The sequence below is a fragment of the Candoia aspera genome, chromosome 4 (genome assembly GCF_035149785.1).
Source record: "Candoia aspera isolate rCanAsp1 chromosome 4, rCanAsp1.hap2, whole genome shotgun sequence".
Classification (NCBI taxonomy): Eukaryota; Metazoa; Chordata; class Lepidosauria; order Squamata; family Boidae; genus Candoia; species Candoia aspera.
Window position 1 is genome coordinate 33,703,675 of NC_086156.1, and position 14,847 is coordinate 33,718,521.

Sequence of the window (14,847 nt, forward strand, 5' to 3'; positions counted from 1 at the left end):
CAGTTTAAAAAAGAAATGACTGGATTTGCATGAGTTTTAATCCAATGATGCTGAAGAGTGAAACATACTTGCTATACAGTAGGGGAAGAAAATATCAATGACTGATTTACTCAGACAGGAATGAAAGTTAAGTTAGCTAAGAGAAGAAAAAGCCTTTTGCAGCCAAACTATAATCTTGCTGGAAATGATAAAGCAGAAGGATTGGGATGTTTCAGTGGAACTATATTTTGGTTCCATTCCCACATAAAAGAAAATAATCTGTTTTATCTAGCATTTTAAACATTACTTTTAAGCTTCAGTAGACAGCTTCTGCACTCTCGTGGTGGTAGGATAATTCTGTAAAAACTCAGATTCAGCTCTAGTTTCAGATTCACTCATAACTTTGAAATCATTCTTTTCTCAATATTAGAGAAGGAATAAAGAAATACACTTGGAAACAATTTCTACTTTGTCATATTAACAAGAGGTGAAAGTATGGTTTATTCTGTTAACCTAAAGATAGGTTAAGAAGAACCATTTCATAGATAGTGTTTCTTTGAGGCCATAAAATAATGAGGCCAATATGTTGACTGTTTATGGCCCAGCTGATTTGTCTGTTTGCTTAATTTATGATGGGAGACTGAATAGAAAGGGTTGTTACCATGCAAGTCAGCAGTGAGCATCCTGGAGCTCACAGGCTACGTGTGATCCCCAGTACCCCCAAACTTCACCATTAAAATTCAGTATTAAAATGTCCACATTTCAGAGGCACAATTTCAGATTATTTGAGGGGGGGGTTAGAGGGGGGGTTAAGGGTGGGGATGGGTCCCCAAAACTGCTCCATTCCTAGTGTAGCTTCCAAAAGACAAAAGAGTCAAAATCTTTGGCTCTGCTCTGTCGGGGACATTGTAGCATCATGAGAAAGTCATCTGTGATTATCCAGAAGGTTAGGAGTTGGAATGCTGCTCTGACCCCTTAGACATGGGTTGTCCATGGTTTAAATTAAAATATTCCATATACCATATTGGAGAAGGCTGCCTAGAGGACATTTGTGGATGATGAGTTTTTTCTGTATATGGAGGGGAGAAAATGGCCTAGCCCATTGTGCATTAAACCACAATGTTGATTGCTTGGCCTGGGTGGTTGTGATAGATGAGCCCAGCTATTGTGGGTTACAAATGATGGTTTATGAATTAATGTTATATAGGAGCCATACTATTATAGCTTGTCAAGCCAGGGTTAAAACAAATGTGGCCTTAATGAGAGGTATTCAATCCTTGGGAGAGACTGAAATCTGAATACATGAGGGCTAAATGTGAAGTACTGTGTTGGACAGCTGGATTGCCATCCTTAACAACCCTGTGCCAGAGGTGCTCATCTTCACTTCAGACTTTTAATATTAGAATCTGAAAAGGACATAAAATGTTGTCTTCTCCCATGCCTGGGTAGAAGCACCTTTGGAAGTACTTCTCATTCCTTGCTTGAATGAGGAAGGATCTGCTTCCTTTTCACCTGGGTGCAGAAATCCTTTAACAGCAGAGATCCAGCTGAATCTATGCTTTAGTCTCCCCCACTCCTTTGGGTGGGGTTGGACAGCAGAGGCATCTCATGCAATGCTTGTGTTCCCCTTGTTCCCTTTCCCCCTTCCACAATGACTCTAGGCGAGAAGAAGCTTGCCAAGATGTCACAGGTCACATGCATCTTGTGGACTAGCTGCTGCTGCTGCCACCGAACAGCTGGATCTTGAAAACTGTGCAGTGTCTATACCACAAAAGCAAGACCAGAAGTGAGATGTAAACATGCTGCAACAAGGTCTTGGCCTGCCACAAAAAGATTCTTAAACTTTCAGTTCTCTCACAGGGAAGAACAAGTGGTAGAGTGATGCTAATCATAATACCTTCATTATTTTTTCATTGAAGTTGATAAGAGCAGGTTCTGTTTCTGGTACTTAATGTATCTTCTGCAATTGTGTATCTGCTAATCAACAGCAAAGTTGTGTGTGTGAACTCATCTTGCTGGACATTTCCTACTAAACTTCCTGCTTTGTCAACCCCAGGTAGCATTTCTGGGTTACTTATTCAAAATATTTTAGGAGGAGAGCCATTTTAGGCTATAGTGGCAATAAATCAGGAGTCTGGTAGCATAAATTTATTAAATATTTGTTAGTCAGAAAAAGTGCTGAAAAGACTCCTGATTTTTATTCAAAATAACAGTTGTATCATCTCAGGCTCTTCAAAACATTAATAGCAATTATTGCCAGAGGGAAGGACTGCAATATGTGGGAAGGACAGATGCAGCATCTTCCCCTTCCTTTAAGTATTGTAAGCCTCAAATGAAAAAAAAAGAAGCCTTTTCCTTCTGAGATGTAGCGCAATGGGCAGGCTACGTGTTTGCATGATTTTCACTGGGACTGTGGCTGATCTAAAAAGGATTAACATACAGCCCCCACCCCCTGTACTGGATCCTGAATTATACATAGAAAACAGTCATGAGATATTTTTGCAACTGTGTAAGCTCCCCTAACAATTGCCAGGGTGGTGTTGGCTCAGTCTAATCTCAGTCTACTGTACATTTTAAAACAACACTTGTTTTAATGAAGATTTCAGTCACAAACACCATTTTGGGTGAAGAAGCAAAACAGGGGTTGAACCTTGAACCCTTCCTGAATATCATGCTTATTATTTCATTCCTAATCCTGCCCTTCAGGTAATAAATACACTACCAATTGCCTTCTTTGTCCATCCCGTCTGGATTGTCACATTTTTACATATATTAGACAATTACTCTTTTCTTGACTTATGCTGAAAAAGCAAAAAGAAAACACCCCCCCGCCCAATCATATCATCCTATCCCCATTTCAAACGGGGAATAAAGGGCCAAATATATGTATTTGGGAGGTGAACAGGGAGAGCCACCTGTGAGTGAGCGGGGATCAAAAAAGTCAAGATGGCAGTGTGAGGATTGTGAGGATTGAAGTCCTGTCTTTGTGATACCACACATAAGAAAGAGGAGGGCTTCAATCCAGCAGTTGCAAGTGCCATCTTGACTTTTTTGATCCCTCCCAACGCCCCTACTTTTAGCATCTACGGTATATACAAGGTAGACACCAAGTAGTTATATTTGTGTTTATTTTGCTTATACAGATAATATTTTTCAAAATGTTGTTTACAACTGACTGGTTATCAGTTGTATGGAATTCAGAAGAATTTGTATTGGCAGCATAGCTATGGGAATAAACTATTACTGAAGTTATCATGACAACTTATTTATGCTTAGCTAAGGACAAATGCAATAGAATCACAATTAGATAGCAGATGTTTCTCTTTTTCCATTTTTTTCTTTCTACCACACTGGCATTTCAGAATGGTAGCTGGTCCTGCATATTTCAGTGGCTTGTCTCTTCATTACCAAAATCCATTTTCAAAAGTTTGCTCAAATGGCCAAGTCTGAAAAAAAGAAAGAAAGAAAGAAAGAAAGAATTTAACTGATTATTAATGTAAACGCTTTATTTCAGTCATTGACTAGCCTTGACTGTTTAATTCACTATGTAAATTCATTGAATTGTGTTCTAAATACAATCTTAAAAAAAACCCTCAAAAGTTTTTATCCAATTGTACAGTTTGAACATTTAACCTCAATTAATATTTTAATTAATGATGCATTCCCCATCCTCTGCTAATTCCCTCTTCCTCAATGGCTCTCAGAGCCCCTCCAAAAGTAGCCACTGAATTGTACTTTTTAATGTGACAGAAAGGGAAAAATGATTAACGTGGGGGAGTGATCATATGAATTGATATGCAAAGCTACCTTTACATTTAGCTGGCAAATTTAGAAATAAATCTGTTATGCCAACTCAACTAAGAGTAAAGTCATTCTTGTTGTTGATCATTGGAATAACATTTAAAACCTCCAGGTACTGACTGAGATGAATTACATCAAGCATGCTTTAAACTAGTCACCTATTTTTGATCTGGTCACAATCTTGGGTGCCTTGAAGGGATCTTCCAAATTTTTGTGGTAGGTTGGCCAGCAAATGGAAGAAACTTTGAACTGAAGGAACTTTCTCAAAACTGTGTGAGAAATGTTTAAAAGCCCTTCCAAACCTGAGGGGCAGGTTGGCTGCAGGTTTGATGTTTCTTCTTTCCAGAAAGTTCCGGCCAAATCTCAGTGGCAAATTAGCCTTTGAACTTGGCACTACCTTCCCAGCCGGTCCACTCATCTTAACTATGTTCTTCAGCTCCCAGTCTTTCAGTTCTTCAAGATTCACACTTCTCTGTTTTTCTTCTATAAGGTCTTCACTAGACTGGAAGGAAAAAAAATGATTTAATGTTACTAAAAAAAATATAGCAAAGATGACAGAAACCAGACTAGAACAAGTAGCATGTGGGGTTGCACCTAACTCCTTGAAGGGTTGCAAATGATCCTTGACACCAATGCCCTTCTGGAACAAGAAATGGGATTTGTGCTGTTAGAAGAATTTCCAGTTTCAGTACACTGGGGGTAATGCTGTATATAAAAGGGTAACTAAGAAAATATAAATTGTAGCATGAGCATTCCAGTAGCGTGTGATTTTGATCAGACTAGACTTTGGGTGAAGTCTTATCCAATTAGTTGCACAAAGAAAAGATTTGCTCTACATTTTGGGAGAAAGGGTAAGGAAGATAACTTTGTAGAGTTTGAAGCGAACCTATCCAATTTGTACTTTCCCAATCAATATGTAAAATGAAATGTAGTTAAGCACTGCTCTTCTGAACAACAAAAACATAGTTACAAAAATGTGTGTAGAAGGGAAGAGCAGACAGTAGGAGAAATGTGCACATGAAAGCATTGTGAGTTATTATTACATTTTGGGGGGTGGGGGGTAAATTTAACAAATAGTTCTAATAGTGGGGAAAAACCCCTGGGAGAAACAAAAATCAACTCTACTTAGAAATGACTGTTCTTGCTTTCCAAAAGTAGAATGTAATGAAAAGTTCCATTTTATGAAGAAAGAAAGCCAACTTCAAACTGACAGTCAGATCAACAGGCTTTACTTCATGAAGCTACAAACACTAATTTGAATTTAATATACCTTGATCCTTATACAATCTGTACAATGTTCTCAATGGAACCGGTTCCTTCTGCCTTTGGTGCAGGGGGGAGATTCCTCTTAAAAAATTTGATGTGGATTTAATGCTTTTGGTTATTTTTTACAAAAAAGAAGAGTATTTGACTGAAATCCTCATGGGTGGGGAGTAAAGTTCTAGTGCTTCTCTCACAAATGATTTGGCCCCAGGATATATGTGAATGTCCTCTTCTTTCTTTGGTTAGTTCTCTCTGCAACAGAGGGAGGGTCCCAGGCTTCCAATACTTCCATTAAGTCATAAAGGAACTCTTCCTACAGCCTATAAATTGTAGGGTAGTGTAAAGCTTTCACCCAAGCAACCCTTCTCCCCTGCTTCATGAAGTCCCTTTGCTTCTAAGGATGAAACCACCACATTGCTTCACTTTGCTGTGATCTGGAACCCCTCTCAGCCTTTTCTCACAGAGCTCATGCTATGAGAGAAGGTTCTTCAATGAGCTCTGCAGAGAAGGCTGGGAGGAACCTTCTCCCGTTGGGTGAAGGCATCTGCCTTACACTAAAGGTTGTCCAAGCTAGGCAGCTGCAGCACACACAGTCCTGAAGCACCCCAGCCTGGAAGCACTTTGGCCAGCACTGTGGGAGAAGGCTGAGAGTGATCTGATGCCACTCAAATTGCTTTGTGGAAGTGGCATCTTCTCTTCAGCAAAAGAAGAATCTTAATTGCTTCCATGGCCACGTTTCACTGAAGTGAATCTTGTCACTTGTCACAGGCCAGAACAATTTCAAAAGCAGTTAGAAAGGCTGCAGAGTAGATTAAGACAACCAAAAACAGCAGCCGGTGCCTCTACAGAAGAATAACAAGGCTAAAAGAGGCAGAAAACCAAAGTCCCTATTGCAAGAGAGAAAAAAATTCAGCAAAATGGAGGACAGATTTCACACATTCATCATAATATTGATAATTCAATCTTCACAGAAAACATAATGCCAGTAAAGATCTTACCTCAGAATAGTTTTTCTCACTGGTTTCTTCTCTACTCTGCAAGCTGGTCATTAATAATTCATTGTGGCAGATGGTTTTTGAAGCTAAAAGCAGACATGTAGCTAAAGTAACTACGATCGCCCTGTTCACTGGCATAACTTTCATTTCTCATAAATTGTACTTACATAAGAGATCAAAATCTCAACACACAGGAAGTAGCACCATTTTATACCAAGAGACAACAACAGAATCTTTTACCATGACGTCCATATCAAATACCTTAATTTTAATACCAAATAGAAAGGCACTTTTAATTATATATGGCAATAATGCAAAGAATTTGTTTTGGTAACTTGATTAAACAAAAGAGCTTCCTGTCAAAAATGCAGATGACTTTCCAAATATTTTCTTGCCTGTTAATTAGGGTTACTAATATTGACTAATTATGTTTAATTACATTTTAAACAAAAGCATCTTATATTGTTTGCATCAGGCTCATCATTAGTACCTTGAAACAAAATGTCAATGTCTAGACCATGGTCGCTAAACCCTGAAGCCCCACACTGCCCAAAATGTCAATGTATTTTCAGCATAAATATGTAATTACAGAAATTGGTTAACTGTCAAGGAGTCAGGCTTAATTCCAGATGACCACAGGGACAAATGCTTGCCATCATAGCTCCTCTGACATTTCTGAAATTTCCCTGATTCTGTTCATCATCAGTTGACATCTCATCTCCTACAGTACTTCTACTTCCCAGAGTCAATAGATGAGAATATAATAATAGAAGAGAACATAATAATTTTCTAGTGTCCATCCTTCATTGACATCACTTGCCCAAAGTGTGTGAGTTTTAGAGGAATGATTGATATGTTCTTCTTGCTGTCTATAGTATTCTTAATACAGGTAGTTCTCAGCTTACAGCCATTCATTTAGTGACCATTTGAAATTACGACAGTGCTGAAAAAAGTGACTTATGGCTGGTCCTTGCATTTACAACCATTGCAGCGTCCCCATGGTCATGTGATCAAAATTTGGGTGCTTCGCAACCAGCATGTATTTGTCATGGTTGCAGTGTCCCAGGGTCACATGATCACCATTTGTGACCTTCCCAGCCAGCTTCCAACAAGCAAAATCAATGGCAGAAGTTGGATTCACTTAACGACCATGTGATTCGCTTAACAACCATGGCAAAAGGTTGTAAAATCAGGCATGGTCACGTGATGCCTCACTTAATGACCACATCATTAAGTGACTGAAGTTCTGGTCCCAACTGTGGTCATAAATTGAGGACCACCTGTAACCATATTCAAATCTATAATCTGAAAATGACTAAATTTTTCCTATTCTTTCTCAGACTCAAGCTTCCACAGCCATATATTACCACAATTGTTTAACTATTCTGATCTTTGTTGTTACTGAAATGTCCTTAATTTATTAATGATTTCTTCTATGTCTTCTTTAGTATCAGCTAATAAAATAATATTGCCTGCAGAACTTGAATTTTAGTATTTTGACTGCCAGTTTTAGTTTCAGCTTTATTAGAGGCAACATATAATGCTATGTTAATGCAAAGTATAATATATATTAAACCTCCTTTAACTATAGTGGCTGCATGCCATGAGTGGCAATCTCTGTTCAATAATGTCAGCCCTGCCACAGCACAACATCCAATGCAAGTTCAGTTGGAATGATCAGGGTCATAAAGGAATCAGAGAAGCTGCAGTACAGTCTTGGCTTACTGCATACAGATGCTTTCATATACTGGACAGTATGGAAATAGGATCAGGAGTAATGAAAAGAGCACCTTCATCTCCTAAGTGAATCAGTCGGTGGGCTGTAGATCATTTGATGCCAGTAGAAAAAGAAGTTTTAATATTTTCTGTTGCATTTCCTATAATAATATAATGATAAATCCTTATTTATTATTAACAACACATCATGCAAAAATGCAATGTGTTCTATGACTCATGTCACCAATAAGTATCAAAGGATTTCCATACAGATGAATAATTCATGGCATATTCATTTTGCCCCAGCATATAATGACCTATTTTATGGCTCATTTTGAAATAGCATGATTTAAAAATGCATACACTTTTTAGTTGAGAAATTGCCCAGTGATTTTTTTAAAACATTCTGTGAATTATACAGCCTTCTGGCTGAACTCTGAGATAGTTTCTTAGTCTAAAAAAACGCTGCTATATATAAAATGGCCTTTTCCGATTTGGTCTTCCCCAGCTGGGCGTGCTCCAGATATACTGGATCTACAACTCCCAGAATTTCCAGTGCGCATAATAGGAAACCCTGGGAATTGAATTCCCAACACTGCTAATAGACATTAGGTTTGGAAGTCTGCGATTAAGATTATGTTAACAATTCATGCAGGGTGTAATCTGTTGGTTTCTCCCCAGTAAACATCAACCTTATAAGTGCTGAGTGTCACTGGGAAAAGGGGATTTTGCTACAGAAAAGGTGGAGAAGCATGAAAATGACTCACATTATTGGGGCTCAAACAGATCTCATCCTCTTAGGACCTGTGGTGCTGATAATCTTTTGAGGGTTGTTGTTGTTATTTCCTACCTTTTTTATATTCGGTCAACTCAAGGCAGTGAATATACCTAATACTCCTGCTTCTATTTTCCCCACAACAACAACCCTGTGAGGTGAGTTGGACTGAGAGAGAGTGACTGGCCCAAGGTCACCCAGCCGACTTTCATGCCTAAAGTGGGATTAGAACTCACAGACTCTGGGTTTCTAGCCTAGCACCTTAACCACTAGACCAAACTGGCTCTCAAAGGGGACTTTATGGCTGGGTTCATCCAGTATGAGTCTGTGGCTCAGTGCTGTACAAACCCAGCCAGTATAGTTAGCTTATGGTTCAGTGAGGATTATGTGAACCCAGCTACCAATTGGGTTAATTCAGCAAAACATGATTAAGTGTTAGCAGCCAAACATCTCACTCCTACCTTCCCAATATGCACCTACACTGGGCATATTGGGAAGGTAGGAGTGGGATGTTGGACTGCTCCTTACCACTACTGAGTTTCAAGTTATTTCAGGGGCATGGAATTTAACAGAACAGGGTTAGCAACAGAAATTCCGGTTCCAATTACCGTCATTAAGTGAAGACTACCTATATACACATGGACCACTTTTCCCAGATTTTAGAGCAGTGTTTCTCTACCTCTGCAAGTTTAAGATATGTAGACTTCAACTCCCAGAATTCCCCAGCTAGCATGCTGGCTGGGAATTCTGGGAGTTGAAGTCCACACATCTTAAACTTGAAGAGGTTGAAAAACACTATTTAATAATGTTCTAGAGGATAGGAACTGATTGAAGCCGATCCATCACAGTTAGAATATATAAAAGGGAAGATCAGAGGAGGTCTTAAGGGTATTTTTTATACTTTTTAGTTTTGATTTGATCCCCAGGCTTTGGCTATGGGAGAAAACCACTTTCACTGTTGATAAACAACAACTTTTGTTGATTAGGAAATCGTACAAAAATAATTAAGTGCAGATCTACTAACAGTCCTCTTTCCGTTCTCTTGTATACCAAAGATGCAGCTGTCTGTTCTGTTACACAAGTGGATGAAAAATGGAGCTTCTTAGCCCTTGTCTCCTATTGTAGAAAGAAAAGACTAGTCATCAACTCTGATAAAGCTAAAATTATCCTTTTCTCCAAAAGGCATGTCATTTGTTGTTATTCTTGGAAAATCAATGAGTCCAGTTTTGATCAGGTATTCAGTTACTGGAGTGTTTCCTTTTCAAGCCTGAGTGATCTGGAAAGAACAAGGACCATCACTATCCAAGCTCACAAATCAGCAAATATTTTCTGTGTTATGCAATCATAATAGCAGTATATGTCCCACCTGTGTCAGCCAGTTGTTGTTGTTGTTATATCATACCCTCATTTTCTTCAACTCAAGGGAGTGCATAAAATATTTCCATCTTCTGTTTTCTCCACAAAAACAACCCTGTGAGGTGGGCTGGACTGGGCTGAGAGAGAGTGACTGGTGCAAAGTTAGCCACTCACATTTCATACCTAAGGGAGAACTAAAACTCACAGCCTCTAATTTAGCACTTTCACCACTACCCCAGAGTGGCTCTCCAATGTACATGGCACATAGATCTGTAAATTATTTTGCTCTGATACCTTTTGAAAGTGTTCGGTCCAAATTTCTAAGAGTCTTATTACAGGTTTCCTGTGGAAACTGTAATTTGACTGAATCTCCGTTATGGCATTCATGTCGCTTTGCTGTCTGAAATATTAGCTTAAACTAGCTTTTTTCGTGACAGCTGCTGGCTTCTGTGATTGTATAGGATAGTTATTTGTCATTGTGAAAGACAAGTATCAATCCAGATTTAAAACATTATGGGTTATCAGTGCAATGTATGATCTCAGTTTACCACCAAAGAGCCTTCATAGAACTAAAGCAGTGGGCTCCTGGAAATGGCGTTCAGAAACTTTTAAGTACTTCTTCAACTTTGCATAGGATGAGTCTGCTTGGAGGACCTCTCTCCTATGACTATTTTCTACCCAATATCCTATGCTTAACTCATAGGAGAGCCCTCCACTCGATTCAAAGTTTTATCATCTTTGTTGCTGGAGGGAAGAATGAGAGCCAGTTAAGGTGCTGGACTAGAAACCAAGAGACTGAATTCTAGTCCTCCTCTAGGTATGAAAGCTGGCTGGATGACTTTGGTCTGGTCTCTCTTTCAGCCCAACTCATCTCACAGGGTTGGTATGCTGGGGAAAATAGAAGAAAGGAACAATATGTACTCTGCTTTGAGTTGTACAAAATAAAAATGAGATATAAATCTAATAATAATTGAACAATAGCTGCCCAGAGTAATTGGGAGTTGGTTGGCATACAAATAATAAATAAATGATAAACAAATAAACAAATAAATATTCCCAAGAAAGAGAAAGCCCTTATAATGCCTTTCTTAATTAACAGACAGGATGAATCTGGTAAGAATATTCTCTTCCTTCACTTAGCTGACAAGGTTATTCAAGATCAAAAGAGTTGCCCACTTCTGCTCCATTCCCATTCTCACTGAACATTTAGCATTACAGTTATCCTGATAAACTTATTTACTAATTGCGTATCCTTTAATAAATTTCTCAGTCTGTCATCTTTGATTAAGTGAAAATATAGTATCTTGCCTTTCCTTTGGTGTGTACATCAACAAGCTAAATTAAATAAATTTGTTGCCCCAGAGTTAAATTTGTAATACTGGGCTGTAATGTTATGATTTTAAATTGTTGTAGTGGTATGGTTTTAATATCTTATGTTTTTAATATGCTGTTGTCATTTTATGGTTATAACTCTATTTCATATCTCACTTTGGGATTCTAGTTATAATAACATCTGGTAATCAATTTGATAAATATATAAATAAAAGAAGGGATTTTTAAAAGAAGAGTCTTAAGACCAGCAAATAAATCTAGTGACAGTAATCAGATAAAAGAAATTGTGTTGTCTCAGAATTTGTCTAACTAAAATCTATAGGAACTGTTTAACTTATATTAGGATAGAATCAAAGACTAACATAGGTTTTCTAAACAAGCTAAAGACTGTTTATTTTGTTGGTATCTTTGGCTGGTAGTAAAATTATTGGGAAAAATATAAATGTTTTGTCTTCTGATGTCTTAGTTATTTCAATATTAATTTGCATTGCATTTTTGAGGTTTCTGGAAAAAACGTTTTTGTCTAAAGTATCCAAAATTATTCTTGAGTGAGTGGATTTGGATGGATAGCCTGGGCAATATAAGAGCAGGTCTGTGATCTAATTTTATAGTCGTTCCCTTTTAGATTATTGCACTTATTAATTTTCCCTATTAATTTTGTCCTGACCTTTAAGACTCACTGGATTTTTTAGATGCTCGTCTTCTTTTGAATTACATACTAATGGTTTGAAACTTGATAGGAGGAAAATGTAAATCTATTCTTCTCTTGAATTACATACTAGTGCTTTGAAGCTTGTTACAATGACAATATAAATCTATGCTGCATGTTTTTTATTGCAAACAAATTAATACAAAGGTTATAAGACATACATTCTTGGTCATTCATACACAGAACTCTTTCTCTTCTTCAGCAGGCATTTCACTGCCAGAGGTCTTCTGACTGGAGAACTGTTTAAAACTTTGGACTATATGTATTAATTTATATGTTTCATTTCCATTTTTTCCCAATTACTGTATAAACTGACTTAATTGTGGAACATAACATGAAACATCTGATTTTCATTAATATATGAAAGTATTTGTGAAGTTTTTTTTTTCTTTTTTCGTATTTCCTCTTTCTTTTTACATATAAAATAGCAAACAAATAAATAGTAGAGACAGAACTTAAACATTACAATGCTCTATATGATCTTTCTTTCTGTCACTATTATACGATAACTTTGGCTAAGTTTGGGGAAATTGATTTATGCAAAGAATAATGTATTCAGCGAATTGTGTCCTTTGTAAGAATCTATAAATCTTTAATTTTTCCTCTAATGAAGTAAATATTGCAAATCTATATCTAACAGTATACTTTATTAAGTCTTTTTTCCCCTGAAGGTGGGCATAGCAGAAGCAATACAGAAGTCAGAAAACCGTCAGGGGGTTGGCAATATTATAGCAAGAGACCGAAGACAATTATATCTTCTTAGTAAGAAGAAACTAATAATTTTAAGTTAGACAGGTTCTTCAATTATGCATTTGATTTTTGGCAATAAAACAAGCATGTCTGGGTTATAAATACACTCATAGGTTTTTACTAAATCTTTTGAAAAGAACAATGCTGTAGTTACAAATGTACTGAAGCATGTACTGTTTCCAACTCATTATTTTTCTATTAATAATTACAAAAACTTAATTATTAAAAGGGCTTGAATTGGCTGCAAATCAACAGCCTTCATAGCAGCTTATAAGATCAAGAGGGAATAAATCTGAATTCAGAGATAATAATAATGAAGGACATGAAATAAAAGAAAACTTCCATTAATTTATATTTATAAAGACTTTCTAGAATGTTAAAAGGGTATTAATGTTAAATATTAACCAAAAACCTTTCAGTGTAAACGCCCATAACTTTTAAAAATGTTCTCTATTTAAATCTTTCATTTAGATTAGCATAGATTTTAATTTTTTGTTTCCTCTTATTTTTTGTGTATTTCTATTATATGTCTATATAATTTCAACTATATAGTTTATAGAGCAGTTACTGCCACACTCAGCATTTGCTACTATTCAGAAACCTCTCCAGATCTGTAAAATCTTTTGTTATCACTCTGAGAGTAAAGCCATATTTTTTCTAGTTCTGCACTAGTTTATTTGAAGCTTGGGCTAAGCTGGTCTTTTCTTCTGGAATTGTGCAGCTCCGTAAGAACTGACACATAGTCTGTTCATCCATGGTGGAATCAATGTATTAGTACAAAGACCTTGGTGACTTTTCACGAATAGCAACTGTTCAATATTTATTTAATATTTTGCATATAACTATACAGATACACATGGTGTGAACTAAGGACATCTATGAAGTCATTTAGTGGCCTGCTAGAACCACTGAAATGGAGCAGAGCTTAACACAGCTGAGAAGCTGTACACAGAAAAAGAATATTATCTTAAAAATAGCTTTAATTAGCACACCAGAGAAACACAGGTTATTGATCTTACACATTCAGCCCTCCCAAGCATAAAGAATCACATGCCTAGACAGAGTAGGTTGAGAAGTAAAAAGAGTGTTACTGACTTATTGTTGTTACATCCATTTTCAGTGGAAAATGAAGTTCCTTGTATCTTCTTTCTAAATTTAATTCACCCTAAACTCTCAGCCCTACAGCTGCCAAGAGCTGCATGGAAGAAAGGGGCAGAATCCTTCATCAAGGCCCAAGCACACGGCCCTGATGAACAGAGAGCAGAGCAGCATGCTTGCTTTTCTGTGGAAGAAGGAGGGAGAGAGAGAGAGAGGAAGTGGGAATGGCAACAAACAGCTTCCTCAGAGTTGCATTGTGGGACAAACACAATTTACATGCTAATGCACATGCTAATGAGGCATGCTGGATTTGCCAAGACCTCCAACAATTTATGGGGAAGAGGGCACTAGTAATTTATTTCATGTTAAATGGAGAGGAGACTTTTGTTTTCAAAGTTCAGTCATAGCTCTGAGTAGAGCCCTGATTGAATAAGTTTTTTTTAAATCATTCAGTGTTTTGAGGTTAAGAAAAATGAAGACTAATGTGAGACTCATTTTCAAGCTCCTTTTGAAGGATGGAGAATAGAAATGGTGGCTCTCTGTTTACATATAGGTACATGACCATATGCCCTTTATTTCAGAAAGCTGTCCTTTCAATTAATTAATTAATTAATTTATTTATTTTCTTGGTTTTGCTCTTGAATTTTATTTTGTAAAACAAAGCTATAAACATAAAGAATTAGTTTTTTTAAAAAAAAATCCTTATGAACCTCTTTCTGATTTGCCCCTTTTTCAGGTTTGTCTATTATTTTCTCCAAGTAAATATGGTCACTGTTCATACAGGAGTAATTTCCCAACTACTTGGGCCATACACACACACACACACACAGACTCACACACATACAGACCCAATGTCAAAACACTGAGTTTAATATTTTCTTCCACCATTTGGAAATAGATCTATCTATCTATCTATCTATCTATCTATCTATAAAACACTTCATTCTCCACACAAAAGGAAAAGAAAAATAAGGGAGAAATCCAGACATTTGCCCCTTACCATGTTGGCTTGTGCAGTGCTGAAGAGAAAGCACAAACCAACAACATTTCTGTCAACTTCAGTGGATTTTTTC

At 37.1% G+C, this 14,847-nt stretch overlaps 1 protein-coding gene across 1 annotated transcript; it reads right to left on the reverse strand.

Annotated features, from left to right (window-relative positions):
- Positions 1-3,934: 3,934 nt before the first annotated feature.
- NPVF (neuropeptide VF precursor) lies at positions 3,935-6,185 on the reverse strand. The gene is made up of 2 exons (XM_063302030.1): positions 6,042-6,185; positions 3,935-4,282 (listed from the first exon to the last, which is right to left on the reverse strand). The coding sequence occupies exons 1-2, from the start codon at positions 6,183-6,185 to the stop codon at positions 3,935-3,937; spliced, it is 492 nt and encodes a 163-aa protein (XP_063158100.1).
- Between the last annotated feature and the right edge of the window lie 8,662 nt (positions 6,186-14,847).